This window comes from Mustela nivalis, assembly GCF_964662115.1.
Source record: "Mustela nivalis genome assembly, chromosome: 3".
Lineage (NCBI taxonomy): Eukaryota > Metazoa > Chordata > Mammalia > Carnivora > Mustelidae > Mustela > Mustela nivalis.
This window is the reverse complement of record NC_139022.1, coordinates 108,847,756-108,869,838: the sequence shown is the minus strand read 5'-3', so window position 1 is coordinate 108,869,838 and position 22,083 is coordinate 108,847,756. Positions and strand designations below refer to the sequence as shown.

The following is a 22,083-nucleotide window of genomic DNA, read 5'->3' as shown; positions in this document are numbered from 1 at the left end:
TGTTTTTCACTGAGAAAATGAAGAACTGAAAAGAAAGCATTTTTAGCATGCCCAAGGATAATTGTTAACATCTTGGTATATATATATATATATATATATATATTTCAAGGGATAGGTTTTAAATTTTTATGACAATTTAATAATTAAAAATTTTTTCTTTCTTGTAATTTACTATTAACAGGAGATTCACTTGACACCATCCACTGACTTTTACAAGAAATTAGCCTTAGATTGTTCTGGTCAGCAGGTAGCTGTGGACTTATTCCTTCTCAGTGGACAGTATTCTGACTTGGCTTCTCTGGGTGAGTTCTTCCTCATGATTATTTTTCTCAAGTGAATGTGAAAATGACATTTATATGATGATACTCTAAATAAAGGACAAAGTGAAGGAATTTTTATTCCTTTGAGAGAGTTAATCAGTCTGTTACAAACCTTTGGTCTTCTAGACATTTATTATGTATTTCTGAACGTTTATAATAGATTTTATACTGCTATTTAAAAGGATGAAATACTCTTTTTTTGATAATACTTTGGGAGGCTGGGGAAAGATTGATTCAAACACCAGTAGTTTTTTCATGCAGTATTAATTAATTACAGAATTTTTAAAAAGTGTGTGTTTTCTTCCAGGTTGTATTTCTCGGTATTCAGCAGGAAGTGTCTATTACTATCCTTCTTACCACCATCAGCAGAACCCAGTCCAAGTACAGAAATTACAGAAGGAACTACAGAGATACCTCACTCGAAAGATTGGCTTTGAGGCAGTCATGAGGATTCGGTGTACGAAAGGTGGGGGCACTTTTTTCACACTTACATAGATGATGTGTTGCTTTTGATATCAATAAATAAACATTTTCAGCTAATGTTATTTCATAAGGTTTGCTCATAAGAGTTTATTTTGTGGTGCCTGGGTGGCTCAGTGACTCAGGTCATGGTCTCAGGGTCCTGGGATCAAGCCCCGCATTGGACTCTCTGCTCAGCAGGGAGCCTGCTTCCCCCTCTCTCTGCCTGCCTCTCTGCCAACTTGTGATCTCTGTCTCTCTCTCTCTCTGTCAAATAAATATATAAATAAATACATACATCTTTTTTTTAAAAAGTTCATTTTATAAGAGATTTTACTTAAACTAATGGAATATGAAATTAAGAATAGGGAAGAGAGGTACCTGGCTGGCTCAGTTGCTAGAGCATGCAACTCTTGATCTCAGGGTTGTGAGTTCAAGTCCCACATTGGGCATGGAGCCTACTTTAAAAAAAAAAAAATGTTTCTGAAGAAACATTATAAAAGAAAATAGAAGCTTTTTCTAAAATATTTTTTTAATTTATTTGACAGCACACAAGCAAGGGAGCAGGAGAGGGAGAAGCAGGCTCCCCACTAAGCAGTGAGCCCAGTGCAGGGCTCGATCCCAGGACCCTGGGATCATGATATGAGTTGAAGGCAAAGACTTAACCCACTGAGCCACCCGGGCGCCCCAGAAAATAGAAACTATTTTGAATGTTCTGAAAGCCACTGAATTGTACGTGTATGTGTGATTTTGATGGTATGTGAATTATATCTCTCATTTTTAAAAAATTGGGGGCGCCTGGGTGGTTCAGTGGGTTAAAGCCTCTGCCTTCGGCTCAGGTCATGATCCCAAGGTCCTGGGATCAAGCCCCACATCAGGCTCTTTGCTCAGTGGGGAGCCTGCTTCCCTTCCTCTCTCTCTGTCTGCCTCTCTGCCTACTTGTGATATCTCTCTCTCTCTCTCTGTTAAATAAATAAATAAATAAATAAATCTTCTTCTTCTTCTTCTTTTTTTTTTTTTTTTAAGATTTTATTTATTTATTTGACAGAGAGAGATCACAAGTAGGCAGAGAGAGAGGAAGAGAAGCAGGCTCCCTGCTGAGCAGAGAGCCTGATGCGGGACTCGGTCCCAGGACCCTGAGATCATGACCTGAGTCGAAGGCAGAGGTTTAACCCACTGAGCCACCCAGGTGCCCTTTTTTTTTAGATTTTATGTATTTATTTGACAGAGTGCACAAGCAAGGGAGCAGGAGAGGAAGAAGCAGGCTCCCCACTAAGCAGTGAGCCCAGTGCAGGGCTTGATCCCAGGACCCTGGGATCATGACCTGAGCCGAAGGCAGAGGCTTTAACGCACTAAGCCACCCAGGCGCCTCTTTATTCAGATTTTAAAATAATGTTGTTTTGGGATGCCTGGATGGCTCAGGTAAGCGTCTTATCTTCGGCTCGGGTCATGATCCCAGGGTCCTAGGAAATTGTTCCTATCAGGTGCCTGTTTCTTCTCCTTTTGCTTGCTGTTCCTGCTGTTTGTGCTCTCTCTCTCTCTGCCAAATAAATAAATCTTTAAAAATATATAAATAAAATAATGTTTGGGGCGCTTGGGTGGCTCAGTGGGTTAAGCCGCTGCCTTCGGCTCAGGTCATGATCTCAGGGTCCTGGGATCAAGTCCCGGGTTGGGCTCTCTGCTCAGCGGGGAACCTGCTTCCTCCTCTCTCTCTCTCTGCCTGCTTCTCTGACTACTTATGATCTCTCTCTGTCAAATAGATAAATAAAATCTTTAAAAATAAATAAAATAATGTTCTTTAAGAGATATGAAGCAATAATTTTTTTAAAGTGGAAAGATTATATGAAATAGTAAAATAAATATATATATATATATATATATATATATATATATCAATATATAAGGACCCATGGATCTGTCCACTAGATAGATGTTGAAATCTTTCTGTCAAACCATGTGTCAAATGAAGTTCTCTCTTATCTGTCACTGTAATAAAAAGAAAAAATGGTTGAGTAAAACAGCTGACAATAAAGCCTTTGTAATATGTAAGATTTCAAATACTTCTATAAGGTTGCCACATCTCCAGACAACTCAGGTAGTAATGTCACTCGTCACCAGTTAGTTACCAACTAGCTTTCTGTTTCTGGTTCTTGTGCTCTGATTGAATGGCTGTAGATTGGAGGTTTCTGCTACCCCCTCTTTGGCAGGCGAGAATTCTACCACTGAACCACCAATGCTCTGCTACCCCCTCTTTGGGTTCAATTAATTTGCCAGAGAAGCTTACAGAAATCAAAGAAACATTTTACTTTCTAGATTACTGGTTTATTATAGAAGGATGTAACTTAGGAACAGTCTGATGGAAAAGATGTATAGGGAAAGGTATAGAGAAAGGGAAAGGGCATGGAGCTTCTGCAGCTTCCGTGTTCTCTCTGAGCACTCCACTCTCCCCAAATCTCTGTGTGTTCACCAATCTGGAAGCTTTCCAAAGGACCTCTCCTACTAGTTTTTACATAGTTGTGGCTGATTAAGCTATTGGCCATTGATGACTGACTCTACCTCTGCCCTCCCCAAAGGTTGTTGGTGGGGGGACAGGTTGGACTGTAATTTCCAACCTTCTGATTACATGGTTGGATCCTCTGGTAACCAGCCCCCATCCTTTGGTTACATAGGTGCTTATCAAAGATCACTCCATCAACATAGCAGAAGATACCTTTGTGAATTTCATCACTTAGATTGTCCTAAGAGTTTAGGAGTTCTGTGCTGGCAATGAGTGAAGATCAAGTACCTATTTCTTATTATAAATCACAATATTACATGCAAACTTTTTTTTTTTTTTAAGATTTTATTTATTTATTTGACAGACAGAGATCACAAGTAGGCAGAGAGGCAGGCAGAGAGAGAGGCAAGCAGGCTCCCCGCCAAGCAGAGAACCCGATGCGGGACTCGATCCCAGGACCCTGAGATCATGACCTGAGCTGAAGGCAGTGGCTTAATCCACTGAGCCACCCAGGTGCCCCAAACTTTTTTTTTAAGTAGGCTGTACACCCAGCATAGGGCCCAGTGAGGTGCTTGAACTCACAACTCTCAGATCAAGAGCTGAGCTGAGATTAAGACTTGGATACTTGGGGCACCTGGTTGGCTCAGTGGATTAAAGCCTCTGCCTTTGGCTCAGGTCATGATCCCAGGGTCCTGGGATTGAGCCCCGCGTTGGGCTCTCTGCTCAACGGAGATCCTGCTTCCTCCTCTCTCTGCATGCCTCTCTGCCTACTTGTGATCTCTCTGTCAAATAAATAAATAAAATCTTTAAAAAAAAAAAAGATTTTATTTATTTATTTGAGAGAGAGCAAGAGTGAGAGAGATAGCATTCACAGAGGGAGAGGGAGAAACAGACTTCCTGCTGAAAAGGGAATCCAACACAGGGCTGGATCCCAGGACCATGAGATCATCATCCTAGCGGAAGGCAGACCCTTAACCGACTGAGCCAACCAGGTGCCCAAAACTAAACTTTCTCCCCCACTCCACAGCTCCACAACTAAACTTTTAAATTTACTCTGTCAGTCTGATGGGTGACAAAGATAAAATGGAATTATCTATATATTGCCTTATGTAAATCATCTTGATAAAATTTTCTCTTCTAGGTCTTTCCATTCATACTTTCCATGGGAACTTCTTTGTTCGGTCGACAGACTTACTGTCTTTGCCTAACGTAAACCCAGATGCTGGGTATGCAGTACAGATGTCTGTGGAAGAGAGTCTTACTGACACTCAGTTGGTTTCCTTTCAGTCTGCACTCTTGTATACATCCAGCAAAGGTAAATTGGTTTTGTTTGTTTGTTTTTATTGTGGCAAAGACATATAACATGAGATTACACTTTTAGCAGATTTTTAAGATTACAATCCAGTATAGTTAACTATAAATCCATTGTGTTGTGGCAAAGGTAAATTTTTTTATTTAGTCATGTATTCTTTGCCTTATAATGAATGCCCTCTCCTTTGGACATAAGAGTATTTAAGCCAGAAGAGTATTTCTCATCTTAAGAGCTTTGTTGCTATTCCTGGTAAAGCTAAGATGTGTTGTATTTGTTTTCCTTAGCCATTGTTTTTAACAAATATTTACTAAGAGTCTACTTAGTGTCAGGCTGATTGTTTAGAAAAATCTTAGTATTGTCAGATTGTTTTTTGGAAGGATTTCACCAGTTCATGGTCCCATCAAGTGCCCTTTCCATTTCAGCCTCTGATTTTGTGTGTGTGTATGTCTTTGCATGTCTCTCTGTATGTTTATTTGTTGTTGTTGATAGGCTAATTATTGTAACTGTTTTCTTTTAGTTCTCACTGTTTTTGGCTAGAATAGAAACTCTAAACACTGTTACCCTTTTTTGCAGATATTATTTCTCCTTTTTAAAAGTAATTTAATGAGCTCCTCATATGTACATTTTCATCACTCTTCATGTATCAGTACAGGTTGTAGTATGAATATCATCTCTAGTTTTTTGACTTGTTCTTTTTCATTAGTGTTCAAGGTTTTACTGGTTAGAAATTTTAAAAATTATATCAGACATAATATCTGATATTTGATGGTTATCAAAAAGTTTTCATCTTTCTGTATTTATTGATTTTTTTATTGTGGGTAATTACTAAAGAGAAAATAATTGTATTTTTTTAAAAGATTTTATTTATTTATTTGACAGACAGAGATCACAAGTAGGCAGAGAAGCAGGCAGAGAGAGAGAGGAGGAAGCAGGCTCCCTACTGAGCAGAGAGCCCTATGCAGGGCTCGATTCCAGGACCCTGGGATCATGACCTGAGCTGAAAGCAGAGGCTTTAACCCACTGAGCCACCCAGGCGCCCTGAGAAAATAATTATATTAATTGATTTTTTTTTTTTTTTTTTTTTTTTTAGTTTTTTCTGCTGGGTGTGGTGAATAAACAATAAATAAACAATCTTGGAACACTGAAAAAATAAAATAAAAAGTTTTTTCTGTGATTAAAGAGGAAAGTATAAAATTTCTTTGGACTTTAAATGTCAAAACAGACTCTAGAACACGTGTGGAAGTATTGTTGTCATTATGTATGTATTCATGTGTGTATGTAATTCATATATACAATGTGTGTAATTCAAAATTTATATTAATAAAAAAGATAAAATAACCAAAATATTCAGAAAAAAGATTTTTAAGCTAGCATTTTACCACCATTTGATTATGATCCCTTTTCAATTGTAATTTGAACAAAAAGAATTTTTTTAAAAATTTTATTTATTTGAAAGGGAGAGAGAGAGAGAGGGAGCACAAGTAGAGGGGAGGGGCAGAGGGAGATGGAGAAGCAGACTCCCCACTGAGCAGGAAACCTGAACCAGGGCTTGATCCCAGGATGCCAGGATCATGATCCTGAGCCTTATTATCTCAGGGCAGATGTTTAACCGACTGAGCCAGTCAGATGCCCCAAACAAAAAGAATTTTGTAGTGAAAAAATAAGAGGGCTCAGTCAGTTAAGCATCTGCCTTTGGCTCAGGTCATGATCGCAGGGTCCTAGGATTGAGTCCCGCATCAGGCTCCCTGATAAATGGGGAGTCTGCTTCTTCCTCTGCCCTTCCCCGCCCCCACTGCTTGTGATCCCTCTTTCTCTCTCTCTCTCTCTCTCTCTCTCAAATAAAGAAAATCTTTAATAAATAAAACTCTGAAGTTTGTTTCTTTTTGTTTATTTTTAAAGTTTTGATACTATTTCTGCATACTGAATAACCATTTTGGTTCTAAATTAAAAAGAAGTGATTCCAAGAAAATACAAATTTTTTAATATAGTTGTGTCCTTACTATCATTTTTGTCTTTTCGGCAAAGGTGAAAGAAGAATTCGTGTTCATACATTGTGTTTGCCTGTAGTTTCAACTCTGAATGAAGTCTTTCTTGGAGCTGATGTTCAAGCAATTTCAGGGTTATTGGCCAATATGGGTAAGAATCATTATCGGCTATTATAAATATTTCACAAATATAATAATAGAAAAATCTGCTTAGTTTTTTTTCCTTTAAGTAAGTACCTTTAAAGGTTTCAGTGTTTTAGAACTTCTGTATGCCTCCTAGGTAGCTACTTGAATGAAAGGATCTTTTGCAGGTAACCTTATTTTTTTTTAAATTTTAAGAGCTTTATTGGGATATAATTTATATACCACTTCACATAACCCATTTTACCTAATACAACCCCACTGTTTATAGTATGTTTACAGAATGGCGTGGCCCTCATCTCAACCTGATTTTAGAACATTTATCACCCCAAAAAGAACCTCATGTCCATTAGTAGTTACTGCCCACTACTCCTTCCTCCTTCCCTCATTGGTTTTAGGCAGGTACTAAACTGCTTTCTGTCTCATAATCTGCCTACAATGGGCTTAAATATCATATTTTAGTTAATATTCAAATTTACTGGGGCGCCTGGGTGACTCAGTGGGTTAAGCTGCTGCCTTCGGCTCAGGTCATGATCTCAGGGTCTTGGGATCGAGTCCCGCATCGGGCTCTCTGCTCAGCAGGGAGCCTGCTTCTCTCTCTCTCTCTCTCTCTCTCTCTCTCTCTCTACCTGCCTCTCTGTCTACTTGTAATCTCTCTCTGTTAAATAAATAAATAAAATCTTAAAAAAATATATTCAAATTTACTAGTGGTTAATAGCTTTTTTTTTTTTTTAAAGATTTTATTTATTTTTTTGACAGAGAGAGATCACAAGTAGGCAGAGAGGCAGGCAGAGAGAGAGAGAGGTGGAAGCAGGCTCCCTGCTGAGCAGAGAGCCCGATGCGGGACTCGATCCCAGGACCCTGAGATCATGACCTGAGCCGAAAGCAGCGGCTTAACCCACTGAGCCACCCAGGCGCCCGGTTAATAGCTTTTTAATGAGTTCTAGAACCTGGATTACAAGAGACTTTGAACTGTAATGATCTTTAGTCTTGGAGTCTTGGAATTCAGGATTAAAAACCAGTTTACTCTCACAGATAAGTTTGCAGCCTTGGCCAGATCACATGAGCTAGAAGAAAATTTACTGATACCTTCACTTCTTTACTTCCGTATCAGATATAGTTGCCTTTTTTGGTCTTTTTCAAATACATAGAGCTTAACATCATTTTGATTCTTAATTTTTTCCTTCTTCAGGAAAGATGCCATTGCCTTCATTTGCTTCACACTCAGATCTGTCAATATTAGGAATAATTACTCATTTTCTCACATTTCCTATTGGGAAATTTTTTTTCTTTAATGAAGCCTGATAAGGAATCCAACCCTGTTTTAGTCTCACATGCTGTTGAAGGTTAAAGATCTTGACCTAAGAATATGAGGATCACTACCTTTATATTTTGTTGAACTAACACTTTTTTTTTTAAAGATTTTATTTATTTATTTTACAGAGATCACAAGTAGATGGAGAGGCAGGCAGAGAGAGAGAGGAGGAAGCAGGCTCCCTGCTGAGCAGAGAGCCCGATGCGGGACTCGATCCCAGGACCCTGAGACCATGACCTGAGCCGAAGGCAGCGGCTTTAACCCACTGAGCCACCCAGGCACCCTTGAACTAACACTTTTTAGTAATCATATGGTCATTCTTTTATTATCTTTATTATCAACAACAAGAACTATAATTCAAGCAGTATTTGAAGATTTAAAAATTTTTCACAATTTGCTTCACAAATATTTTTTTTATTACTAAATTTCCTTTATCCCAGTATGCACATTTTTTTCACATTTTATCAAAATCTTAAGAAGTCTTCAATTGAAGTCTTAAGCATCCATCTCTTGGTCTCAGCACAGGTCTTGATCACAGGGCCATAAGTTCAAGCCCCTTGTTGAACTCCAAACTGAGTGTGGAGCCCACTTTAAAAAACACAAAAAAAAGAGTTGCTATTGGCCAGGTAACAGTGGTCTTCTTTCTTGGCTATGTACAAATTTGGTTATAGCAGTTAATATCATTACTTTATTGATTGTATTTTTGAGACCACATGAATTGAGTTTAGTTCTAGTTTGAGAAGTCTTCAAAACAATAATAGTTCTTTTAGTATTTAAAAAAATTTTTTTTTGGAAACATTTTTTTCAAGTATGCAGAAATGCATATGAACAGGGGCGCCTGGGTGGCTCAGTTGGTTGGACGACTGCCTTTGACTCAGGTCATGATCCCGGAGTCCCGCGATCAAGTCCCTCATCAGGCTCCCAGCTCCATGGGGAGTCTGCTTTGCTCTCTGACCTTCTCCTCGCTCATGCTCTCTCTCACTGTCTCTCTCTCAAATAAATAAATAAAATCTTAAAAAAAAAAAAAGAAATGCATATGAACAGTGGCATGACTGATGATAAGAATCATCTAAGTAGCTTCCTGAGAGGTCTTTCAATAAATATAAAGTTCTCTGTGAAGAGAGCATGTATGTTTAGTTACAGAGTTTTTTCTTTCTCTGTGGTATATAACATAAGATGGTGGATTATAATTAATAACATCTTAGATCCAGCAAGATACAGTTTTCCCATTTTATAGATAAGCTCATGAAGGTTAGATTCCTTGCCATATTGTCATACAGCTAGGAAATAAAGACCGATTTCAGGGGAGTTTGGTTTGATTTGCTAAACTATGTGCTTTTAAATGCTTTCCTTGGTTGCTTATCTGTGTAATAAGTTAGAGAATTTGTATAATAAAAAAAATTACATCTCTTCTATCCTTAACAGTGGGGTAGCTAAATTTCTCTCTTTTCTCTTGTTTGTCCCTACCTCTGTCTCTGTTAGCTGTTGACAGGTCTGTGACTGCCAGTCTGAGTGATGCTCGGGATGCCCTAGTGAATGCTGTCATAGACTCTCTTTCAGCTTATCGCTCTTCAGTCCTAAGTAACCAGCAGCCTGGACTCATGGTTCCTTTTTCTTTGCGGCTTTTCCCACTCTTTGTGTTGGCTCTCCTTAAACAGGTAAGAGAATCAAAACCAGAAACTGTAACAGTGAAAATGTCAATAGCCCAAATTTTTATCCTGTGAACCACTGAACACTGTATGTATTACTTTAAGCCATTAAAGTTTTCTGAGGACAGTGACTTTGACTCTTACTTGAACCTTGAAAGAATCTGTAACCTAATAAATTCACAAGATACTGATTTAAAGCATGTGCCATATTTGTAAGAGATGTTCACCATGTGTTCATTGACATTATCAGAGATGTCAATGATCAGTTTTTCAGTTTTCCAGAACAAGAGCTATATGTTTTATTGCTCATGTAAGAAGTCACACATAACATAAAACTCTTCTGGCTTTTTCCTGCTCTGTCCAGTATTTCACCCACATACTACTATTTAATCTTAGATTTTCCCTCTCATACATGTGCACCTATTTCCATGACCTGCATTATACTTTCTGTTCCTTCCTGTGTTTGAGTTTAAATGTTACCTTTCTGTCAGTTGCCTTTCCTTCTATGGTCTTGTAGAGTTTTTTATTTGATATTAATTACTTGTCTTCCTGCCTGCTCTTTGCCCCTACTGCTGGTAAGTAGAGGAGGCTTATTTTTCCAGTATCCAAAATAAAAAGTCCAAGCTTGTATACTTAGGGTGTAAAGTTTATTAATTTTAAATACATATTACAAATTTTTAAATATATCAATTAAATTTTATCAAAAAGCTTATGTTAATAATCACCTGGGAGAGCATCCCAGATTCCAAAATTGATGGAAACTACAAAAATTGTCAATTTGTATATTTTTCTGAACTCCAGGATTGATTTGTCTGGTGTATGTCATCTCTTCTAGGGAAGAAGGACAACCCACTCATCCTAATAGAATGGCTTTTGGATCAACTTCTAGCTTCTTTAACTCAAATTATGTATTTCCACTTCTGAATATAATATAAATGCACAGAAATTACATAAATGCTTAAATTTTAATACTTAAAAATCTGAGCTTTTCTCTCTTTAGGTCTTCCATTAAATGTTGTCCTTTTACTGAGGCCTGCCTTTCCTGATTTCCCCATTTAGTGTGCAGTGTTCTAACCTATATTCTTCTTTACCTAATGTACGTAACCTACATTCTCTTCCCTCCCTTTTCTCCATAGTTTTTAACACTGAAATATCAATATTTTGCTTATTTATTATTTACTTTTCCCTTACTAGGATTTTATGTCCATGAGGGCAAAGATTTTTATCTTTTTTTGAAAAGTTACCACATTGTCCCATCACCTAGAAGAACAATTCTTCGTACATATTGGACTATCAGTAAATAGTTATTGAATGAATAAATAAACTTTCCTTCTTCCATTTCTCATAATATTCTTTTTTCTTTCTTAATGACTATTAACATACTAATTTAAAAGATCTTGGGGGGACGCCTGGGTGGCTCAGTTGGTTAAGCAGCTGCCTTCAGCTCAGGTCATGATCCCAGCGTTCTGGGCTCCTTGTTCGGCAGGGAGCCTGCTTCTCCCTCTGCCTCTGCCTGCCATTCTGTCTGCCTGTGCTCCCTCTCTCTCCCTCTCTCTCTCTGATAAATAAATAAAAATCTTAAAAAAAAAAAATAGTTCTTGGGGCACCTGGATGGCTTAGTTGGTAGAGCATGCAACTCTTAATCTCAGGGTCATGGGGTTGAGCCCCATGTTGAGTGCAGAGCTTACTTAAAAAGAAATCTTAAGAGCCTTGGGGCCTCATTCTGGCTCCTTCGATAGAGCATGCCAGGTTATCACTTCAAGCCCCATTTCGGAAGTAGAGATTATTAAAACAAACAAACTTAAGAGCCTTTTCCAGTCTTTATTTATTTATAGCACTTGCACTTGTTTTAATACATCATCTCATTGCTGCTAACTCTTTGCCTGTTTCTACAACTTTCCATCAGTAGGAATGCTTACAAATTTCTTTTAAAGATTTTATTTTTTTTAAGTAATCTCTGCACCCACTGTGGGGCTGGAACTCACAACCTCACAATCAAGAGTTGCATGCCCCACCTACTGAGCCAGCCAGGAGCCCCAGGAATGCTTAAAACCCTACCCCAAAACCAATACTCTCCATGAAGCTAATATATCAGTTAAAACTTAGTACTTAAACATCAGTAAAACTTACTATTTACTACTTTTATTCTGCTAATTAACATCCTCATTTCTATTTTTCTGGTTGATTTTTAACCTTTATTGTGTTGTTTAATTTCTCTAATTATGGGAGAAACAAGGATAGTTAACCACATTAGTCATCTCCTAACATTTACAAAACAGATCTTTAGTCCTTCATGTATGTTTTTATTTCATCATCTGCAGTTTAACTTTATTCTTCTCATGGTATTATTTAGATTTCTATATCACTATCCCTCTATGGCAGATAGAATATTTAGATCTAGTTCAGTGATTAGGAAACACCAGAGAGACCTAATGACTTTGCCGTGGTCATGTAATTAGTTTCTTTCAGGTGGCAGTGTAGTCATAATTTAATAGATGTGTGACTTTTTAAAAGATACTTAACAGAATCCATTAAAAGAATAATTAACAAAAAATTTGCTAATTCTGTCTGAAGATATTCTTTTAACATCTTATATTTGCAAAGCTTTGTTTATATTTATTATTAAATCCCCCCCCTTTTTTGATGGGGGTTGTGTTTTGTTACAGAAATCATTTCAGACTGGGACAAATGCACGTCTAGATGAACGCATTTTTGCCATGTGTCAGGTGAAAAATCAGCCCTTGGTTTACCTTATGCTCACAACTCATCCCAGTTTGTATAGAGTTGACAATCTCTCAGATGAGGTAAGATTGATTACTTTTTTAGTGGCTATTTCTTGGAGTTTTAAAGTCCTAATTATTCTGAGTCCATTGTAGAAATGAGGAAAGTTTTGTTGTTGTTGTTTTCTAAAGATTTATTTATTCATTTTACAGAGAGCATGCGGGGGTGGGGGGTGCAGAGCAAGAAGCACACTCCCCGCTGAGCAGGAAGCCAGACAGGGGCTTGATCACAGAACTCCCAGAATCATGACCTGAGCCAAAGGCAGCCGCTTAAAAACTGAGTCACCCAGGCGCCCCAAAGAAAAAATATTTAAATTGTAATATTATTTGCCCCTTTTTTTACTTCATTGTTTCTTATGGGTCTTTGCTAGGAGACTAGAAAACAGTGCCACTGATCGCTTATCTTCTTTCCCACCAGAGAAAGACAAGATTCTTTTTTTATTTCACATTAGAAAGCCTTTAGGGAGGGTGCCTGGGTGGCTCAGTTCATTGAGTGCCTGCCTTCCCTACACGATTCCAGGGTCTTGGGATGGAGCCCGGCATCGGGCTCCCTGCTCCGCGGAGGGCCTGCTTCTCTCTCTAACCCTCTGCTTACTTGTGCTCTGTCTCTATCTCTCTGTCAAATAAATAAATAAAATCTTTAAAAAAAAAAAAAAAAGCCTTTAGGGGAAATTTCTGAATGGCTCTCTTGAGTCTGCGTATTCTTTGTGGTGGTTTCCACATGCCTTAAGGTGTGAGGTCTTAAGGTAATGTGATTAATACTCCCTCTTTAAAGCTAAATCCTTAAGCTGGATGGGGCATACCCCTTGATAGATCAGTATTTTATTTACTTCTTCCTTTAGGTAAGGTTTAATCAAGCACCTTAGTTTAAGTACTCAAAGTTTTTTAATCAAGCACCTTAGTTTAAGTACTCAAAGTTTTTTTGGTCAAAAATTAATAGTGTGTGTGTGTTTTCAGAGAATAGTAGTATTCATTATAAATGAGAAATTTCCGGGCGCCTGGGTGGCTCAGTGGGTTAAGCTGCTGCCTTCGGCTCAGGTCATGATCTCAGGGTCCTGGGATCGAGTCCCGCATCAGGCTCTCTGCTCAGCAGGGAGCCTGCTTCCTCCTCTCTCTCTCTCTCTGCCTGCCTCTCTGCCTACTTGTGATCTCTCTCTGTCAAATAAATAAATAAATAATTAAAAAAAAATAAATGAGAAATTTCCATTTCTGGCCTTAATAAATTAATGTCAAACCTAATAGAACTATTAAAATCTCATTTGCATTCGGCCTTTATTCCTCCCACACATGTACACATAACCTAAGTCACACAGTTAGCCATTATTTATTAACTAAATTCCAGACTTCATTTGGTTCTCACTGAAGTCATTTTTCTGTTCAGGATACATAGGTATTGGTTGCATTTATTATATTTTTTAAATAATAGTTAAGATCAGAAGTTAATTTGGATTTATTGGGATTCAAATGGGTTTGTTTAGATGAGCAATAAATATTTCTTCATCTTCCTTATATTTAAATATGAATAACTGTGATTTAGCTAAGTTTCAAAGTCTTGGAAGTGACATTAAAAAATTTTTTTTTAAATTGTGACTGCATATTACCATGTCAACAAAAATTCCTGGAATGCAAAGATTTGGTTAGAGGCAAGGGAGAGCTTTAGTGCTGTAGAGTTTACAAACCAGAAGTCAGCTCTGAAGGTGAAGGTTTGAGCTCGAGTTTGAATAGGCACAAGTTCTGTGTCCTTATTAAGGGCTGGCCAGCCTGAGGTCCCAAATTGCAACTTTAGGAGCAGAGTGACAAGCTGGATACATTTTCATACTTCCTGTAGCAGCTTCAGGATCTGGCAACAGCCTGATAAGGTGTGTGGCGGGGGTCTGCAAATTTTGCTGAATTTTGTGTGTGCTTGCTACCTCAAGCCGTGTTGTCTGGTTTTGTTCCCTATGGGCATTTGGTCTGATAAAAAGTTTAGGTTTTTTTCCCTTGACATGAGGGAACCCATCTTGTCAGCTGTTGCTGTCTAATTATTGGGGTATTTTGTTCTTAAGTTGTATTGAAAAGCTATAACTTTTGGGGGGGCACCTGGGTAGCTCAGTTGGTTAAGCCTCTGACTCTTGATTTTGGCTTGGGTCATGATCTCATGGTTGTGGGATCGAGTCCCACATCGGACTCCATGCTGAATGGAAAGTCTGCTTGAGATTCTCTCTCCCTTTCCCTCTGCCCCTCTTCTCTCTCTCAAATAAATAAAGTCTAAAACCTTTAATTTTTTTGCTTAATTCCTCAGGGAGCACTCAACATCAATGATCGCACCATACCTCAGCCACCTATTCTTCAGCTTTCTGTGGAGAAGTTGAGCAGGGATGGAGCTTTCCTCATGGATGCAGGCTCTGTGAGTAATCTGACTAATCTGGATCCTTGTCTCTGCATACTGCTGTATCTTCATTCCCTTTAATGTCTTTTTCTGAACAGATTATGTGCTATTTAATCTATACATTTTTGTATGAGCCACCTTCTCCCTCCATAGCCTCTTTTCATGATAAGCATACATATCTCATCATGGAAAATTATTCAGTTGAAGACTGTATAAGCTCACTAAACGTACTCATCATTTTGATCTTTTAGAACATACTCAGTGGTAAAGGTGAGTCAGCAGTTCGCTGTTACACACGTCTCAAATGATTTTTTTCCTATTCCCCAGGTACTGATGCTTTGGGTTGGAAAAAATTGTGGACAAAATTTTCTCAGCCAGGTTCTAGGAGTTCAAAACTATGCATTAATTCCACAGATTATGGTAAGACTGTTTTATCGTGATTATGATTGTGGTAGACTCACAAGACCATTTCATTGGTCTATGGCAGGGTCCTTTTAACCACTGATTTGGAGTAAGAACTTATCTAATTGCTAAATAAGCTAATGATTTGTGATTAGTGTCAGTTGGATTAATATATATTATTGAAGAAAGTAATAATAAACTTTGTCACCAGCTCTGTAATCATGGACAAGTCACTAACAGCCTCATTTGTAAATTAAGAATGTTCTTGCTTATGGAAGAATAACTGAAATGATCCATGAGAAAGCATTTGTTAAGCTCTATAGCATTTGTTTGGATAATTTTCGATTTTAAAGTTAGAATTAGGTGGGCCTGGATGGCTCCGTTGGTTAAGATCTCCAGGGGATTCATATACATGATAAAGTTTGAGAAGCACTGTAAATGATGCTTTAGATATGTGACTCAAGTAAGTTGGATATTGCTTGGTTTTGTTTAACAGACAGACCTTCCAGAACTTGATACACCAGAATCTGCCAGAATAATAGCATTCATCTCTTGGCTAAGAGAGCAGAGACCATTTTTCCCCATACTTTATGTAATAAGGTAAGTTGAATTTTCCATTTGCTAATAGTGAAATAGCAGCTTTACAAGGTTTACAGTTGTTCAGCTTTACAAGGACCTATTTTGAGTCATATGTGACCTAATGCTTAGGCAAACCCTTCAGAAAAAAAAAAAGGATTTTCAATAAATATTACTCATTTATTCTTTATATCCAGTTATTAGTAAAGAGTATATTAAAAGCCTCATGACAAATCCACTTTATTTTACTATTACATTGTTATCTAATGTATATATTTTTATCTTTTATTCCTCAGGGATGAGAGTCCAATGAAAGCAAACTTTCTTCAAAACATGGTAGAAGACAGAACAGAATCTGCATTATCATATTATGAATTCCTCTTGCATATACAACAGCAAGTGAACAAATGAAGATATTTGACTTAAAGTCATGATAATGCAGAACACCTGAGAATGTGTAATACTTTCCTTTTCTATTAGGTTTGTGGACTAATGGGATGATTATATGTTCTCACTGTGATTTCAACAAACTATAGCAAATAAAGGACCACAGCAGAGAATCAAACATGAAACTCTGAAATACTGTATTTTTCAAATCAAAATATATCTACATACATTTGACTAGATACTTTTTTTCCTTTGCTGCCAATAATGTTTTAGATGTTATGGATTGAAATAGGATGAGACAATATTGCAGAGGCAAAGTAAATTTTGTAAAATAAAGACTTCTGTGTTTCAAATGTATATTTCTCCTTTTTTCCTGAAAATTTGGCTGCTACATTTACAACCTCATGAGACTGAGTGTTGCAGGGATATTACAAATCCATTGATAATGATCTTTTTAAGATCAGAAAAATTTCAGAAGTAAATATATGTAGAAAAGCTAGACCCCATCTCCCACACCTGTTTGTTTTTTTTTTAAAGGAAGAAAAAGGATCATCATGTTAACTAAAACCAGAGTAAACTAACTCTAGTCTAGTTTGAGAAGAATATGAAATAATACAGTCAAGCTTTAAAATCTGTCAGTATTCTCTATACTTGAAGAACAAAGTCACTTTGATTTGAAATGAAAACTAATTAAGTGGTTTTCTGATTTGACTGCAGAAGACTTGGTTGGAGCCAGTATCATATTCTGCAGTGAAAAGAATCAGCTGCCTTCATAAATACATTGAGACTGGCAATGGTAATAGGGAGATGAGAGACTTTGGTTATCTTGATCCTTGAAGTGGGCTTTGTTTGGTTCATTTCTGCTCTGTGATGTATAATAAAAGTGTTATATTGGTGAACTGATGAATTAAAGAAATTAAAGGTTTTTAAAATTCTGTCTAAAATGCATCAGTAACATTTTTCTAAAAAGTTTAATAATTGGAAGCCGCTCATTAGATATTTATTCTTGGATATTAAAACTTATTAAAGCATGAATGCTGCTGTTTGATTTGGTGGATATTAAGATTAGACATATCCAATATATTGAAGTTATGGTAGAAGCTTGATTTCTGAACATGCTCAAGAGACTGCTTTTTTGATTGAGCCAGAGAAATATTATAGTCAAAACCATTGAGTGGATTTTGTTTACAAATAGGTAAATTATGCATTTATATATTTAAAGTGCTGTGATAGGATATCTTTAAAGAGTTTGGCCCATTTTTCACAGATTCACCTTGTCTTGTATGAACTTCTTAACATAAAAGTTGTTCATGTGTAATACTTGATGAAAATATTTTTGTTTCTTTGTTTTAATGGGTTAGAAAAATGTGTTTACAATCTTGGTCTTATATGATCACCAATGAAATAGTAACTTTCAGGTTTACATCAGTATGAGCTGACTTTAACTGAGTTGTTTGGGGACACAGAAGAAGCAGGTCCCATTAGAATATACACTACTGCTTACCTGCTGGGTCAGACTAAATGTTTGGATTTTATAGGAATATCATCTCCCTTAAGCAGTGTTAAGATTTATCTTCAGGATGAGAGTGGCACATGAACTGGAAATTTTCTTGAAATCTGCTTCATTATTATTAGGAAACTATTTTTAAGTTGTAGCAAATTAAAATTGTATTTTTCCCTCTTTTAAAGAAACAGAGTCATCCTTGTGCACTGATGTTTCTTAGAATAACTAAAATTCTCTTCTTAATGTGAACTGTCAATCTTGATATTTGTAGATCCTTTCTTAATAGTAGTGAAGAGCCTTCCAGAGGGAAAAGTTTGTGCTTCTAGGGAAAGAAATCTTCCTTGTGCCTCACTTCATCCCTAAGTGAATATGACTCTTGTTATTGCCACATGCTTTGTTAGTATATTTCACAAATTTACTTTTAAAATTTCACCTTAAAAATTATTTTAGATAGTGTGTAACATGTGCAATCCAGAATAATTTTGTCATAGGCATGTCATAAAAAACAACTTTAGTTATGATTCATGATATTTGTTCTCTGGGTAATGAGGGAATGAATGAACCTTTTGGAGATAATGATATTAAGCAATTATTTTTTGCAATACTGAATGTGTTTAGTTTAGTTTAGGTGTTTTTTTTTTTTTTTTTTTTTTTTTTTTTTGCTGTAGGCACTACCTGCTATCTCATCTTGTATTACTTTTTGACATAAAGTTACTAATATTTACACTATGCCATATTTTTTTTATTGTAGTTATAAATTATAAACGATCCTTAAATTTTCTACAGTTCTACAACTACTAAAGTAACAGACAAGGGCAATCTTGGTATTTAAATCTGAGCATGGCAATTCTACCATAAAAAGTACTCTATTTTTCTAATTTCTAGGATTTTTAAAATAACATTTCTGTACATCCGACATTAATATTCACTCAAGCTGTATACCATTTTAGTTTGCATATACTTCATTTTTTTAATTTAATGTATTAAGTCTAACAGACTGTTTTTCGATAATTAGAACAAAAGATTTATTTCTTCTAATCAAAGATGCATAACAGCTATTATCTAGGGGACCATCAAATGTGATTTCAAGATTTTGTTAACTATTTCAAATATAATCCTTATATAGAAATTTTAATTTTGTAAAGTAGTGTAAAATATTGTAACATTAAATTCTTGTTCTCAAATTCAAATATGTATTGATCTTCAATGTGCTGTGTTAAATCTTGCTTCTCTTAAATATTAGAGACAAGATTTGTCTTCCTTTTTACAGTTTGTAATTTTCACTGTTTTATTCCTGTAAAAAAGTCATTTGTAACCCATGCAAATAATCGTTTGAACTGTGCTAACTTATCAATTTGGCTATTCAATAAAGTTATGGAGAGAGCTTACATATACTGACCTGTTATTTAAAGGGGTATGGATAACCTGCCAGTCACTGAATTGTGCCATGTTGTACATACACCTGCGTTAATAAGTCAATGGAAGGCTTTGGCTGAAAGCACTTTGAATCTAAGCTGGTGTCTGGGAGGTCATAAACTAAATTCTCACTCCTCAATGATTGCCGGGTTTAAAATTCTAGGTTGAAAGAGGTTTTTGTTTTTTGTGTTTTTTTTAATCTTGATATGTTTAAGATAGTATTCCATTGTCTTCTGGACCCTTTGGTAATTGGTAAGATGCTTACTGTCAACCTAATTGTTACTTTGAAGGTAAATCTGTTAGCTTTCAAGATTTTTCTATTATCCTTAATATTCTATAGTTTGGCTACTCTGAGTTTATAGTTTATCTTGCTTGTTTTTCAGAGCACATTTTATTTTTATTTTTAAGGATCTTATTTATTTGACAGATCATAAGTAGGCAGAAAGGCAGGCAGAGAGAGAAAGAGGAGGAAGCAGGCTCCCTACTGAGCAGAGAGCCCACCATGGGGCTCCATCCCAGGACCCTGAGATTGTGACCCTCACCGAAGGCAGAGGCTCAACCCACTGAGCCACCCAGGCGCCCCTAAACATCTGACTCTTGGATCTCAGGGTTGTGAATTCAGGTTCTGGGTCTTGCTCTCAGGGTTGTGAATTCAAGTTCTGCTTTGGGCTCCAAGCTGGGTGTGGAGCCTACTTTATAAAACAAAAAACTAAAAGAGGAGCACCTGGGTGGCTCAGTTGTTTAAGTTATTGACTCTTGATTTCGTCTCAGGTCATGATCTCAGGGTCATGGAATTAAGTCCTACCTCTTCTCAGCAGGGAGTCTGCTTATCTCGGCCCATCTGCTCCTCCCCTTGCTTGTGCTGTCTCTCAAATAAATGAAATCTTTAAAAATATAATAAGAGAGGGGCACTTGAGTGGCTCAGATGGTTAAAGCCTCTGCCTTCGGCTCAGGTCATGATCCCAAGGTCCTGGGATCAAGCCCCGCATTGGGCTCTCTCCTTGGTGGGGAGCCTGCTTCTTCCTCTCTCTTTGCCTACTTGTGATCTCTCCCTCTCTGTCAAATAAATAAATAAAATCTTTAAAAAAAAATATATATATATATATATAATAAGAGAAAAATTTCTGCAACTATTTACAAAAGTTGAAACTAGTGCTGTCAGTGCTAGGTTTGGGGCAAACTGGTAAATTTTTAAAAAATGAGTGGGTTTGCCTTCGTAAAGTCCATAGTGAGGAGACAAAAATTAATATAATAATCTTAAGTATGCACATCATTTATCAAGGAATCATACCATTGAGAAGTACTAGGAAGTTTAACCAATAAAATACAGAAACCCCATAGGGAAATGGTTCCCCAGAGTTATGTAAGCATATAACATGAAATCTTCACACTTTTAATTCTTATCAAACTAAAGGATCTATCATGCATCTAAGCAGACAAAATTTAAATTTGGCTTCTATAGGCTCTCTTAAATGAAAAAAATATTGTTTATCCTGGAATTGTATTGGTTTTGGTTCATCAGGATTATATGTAATTAAGTTCTGCACATTTATTATACTTAACAATTATTTCAGTTTTAGAATGTTTTTTTAAGACACAGAGATGTAGGTCTGTACACACAGGGCAACATCTTCTAATGCTTTGTAATTAAGTAGGGTATGTTCTTGAGATTTAGCTTTTAGCCAATCAAGGGAGAAAGTCGGTGTACATACCTTGGCTCTTCTTGTTATTGAATCCAAAAGATAAATTGTTAGGTTCTTTTTTTTTTTAACATTTTTTTCCTCAAACTTTTCTGTCTGTACAGGGTCAGGGGACTAAGTAAATATAGTAGCAGGTTAAATATAGTAGCTTATTACCCTCTGTTTTGGCCAGGTTTCACGTTTCCCGATTCCAGTCTACATTTTAGGGGACCCACTAGATTGCTTCACCCTCTGCAGCCTGTCAAGTGGCCACAGGGCCTCTTACCAAGGGTTGAAGGATGATTGAATTCCTTCATTCTTTTATCCATTCACTTGGACTTTGTGATTAATAACTATCATTTATGTACCCTACACAATTTACTTCCTCCATAAAGGCTTTATTTATTTTTTTTAATAATGCTCTAGGCCACGTGCCAGCTCAACTAAGAACCTGAACTCAGTACCCTGAGCTCAAGACCTAAGCGGAGATCAAGAGTCAGTGGCGCCCTCATAAAGGCATTCTCAAATTCTACATTATGGCTGTTGTTATAAGGATAACTATAATCCATGTTAGATTCATTGTTCTATGTTATCATTATACTTTTCTTCTGACTTAAAAAGAAATTAAAATTAAAACATTTCCTAATAGTGATTCTCAACACGGCGTTATAGTTAGGTGGGCTCTGCCAAGTGCTCACGCCGTTCCAGGTGTTGCAGTTCTGAACAAAACACAAGGCTTGTCTTCATGGAGTCTACAGTCTAGCTGGTGAGAAACGGACAATAAAATAAGTACATTTAGCTTACGAGTCGGATAAGAAAAATAATATTAGAGAGTATGGAGTCTTGAAAAGGGTGGTGATTTAAGCAGAAAGGACAGGGACGTCTTCACTGGGAAAGCCGCGAACAAAGACGCAAAGGAGGACTTCAACAGGTTGCCTTGATGGCTCAGATGGTAAAGCATCTGTCCTCGGCTGAGCTCATGACCCTAGGTCCTGGGATCAAGTCCTACATCCAGGCTACCCACTCAGCAGAGAACCCGCTTCTCCCACGGCCCCTCTCTCTCTCTTCCTCTAAACTAGGGGGTAGAAGGGGAGGGAGAGAAGGTCCGAAACGCGCCACGTGCGTATTTGGGAGAAAAGCAACTGAGGAGAAAGGGAAAATGAGCGCAAAAAACACCCTAAACGCAACTCTCTCTAAATCGTCGCTCTCAGGTTACGTAGTTCCGTAGTTTACAAGCGAGGTCGCAGGTCACTAGAAACAAGCGTCTGCCGCAACAGCCTCCATTTTTCTTTT

At 37.1% G+C, this 22,083-nt stretch overlaps 1 protein-coding gene across 2 annotated transcripts in view; it reads left to right on the top strand.

The window, feature by feature from the left end:
• Window positions 1-19,083, top strand: part of SEC24A (SEC24 homolog A, COPII coat complex component) — a 67,930-nt gene extending 48,847 nt beyond the window's left edge. For both annotated transcript variants that reach the window (XM_082725640.1, XM_082725639.1), the window contains 10 exons: window positions 182-302; window positions 628-786; window positions 4,418-4,591; window positions 6,614-6,724; window positions 9,512-9,687; window positions 12,345-12,482; window positions 14,740-14,844; window positions 15,154-15,246; window positions 15,725-15,828; window positions 16,101-19,083. In XM_082725640.1, coding sequence (XP_082581766.1) covers window positions 182-302; window positions 628-786; window positions 4,418-4,591; window positions 6,614-6,724; window positions 9,512-9,687; window positions 12,345-12,482; window positions 14,740-14,844; window positions 15,154-15,246; window positions 15,725-15,828; window positions 16,101-16,215 — 1,296 coding nt within the window. In that variant the 3' untranslated portion in view covers window positions 16,216-19,083. The remainder of the gene's footprint in view (window positions 1-181; window positions 303-627; window positions 787-4,417; window positions 4,592-6,613; window positions 6,725-9,511; window positions 9,688-12,344; window positions 12,483-14,739; window positions 14,845-15,153; window positions 15,247-15,724; window positions 15,829-16,100) is intronic.
• The last annotated feature ends 3,000 nt before the right edge of the window (window positions 19,084-22,083 follow it).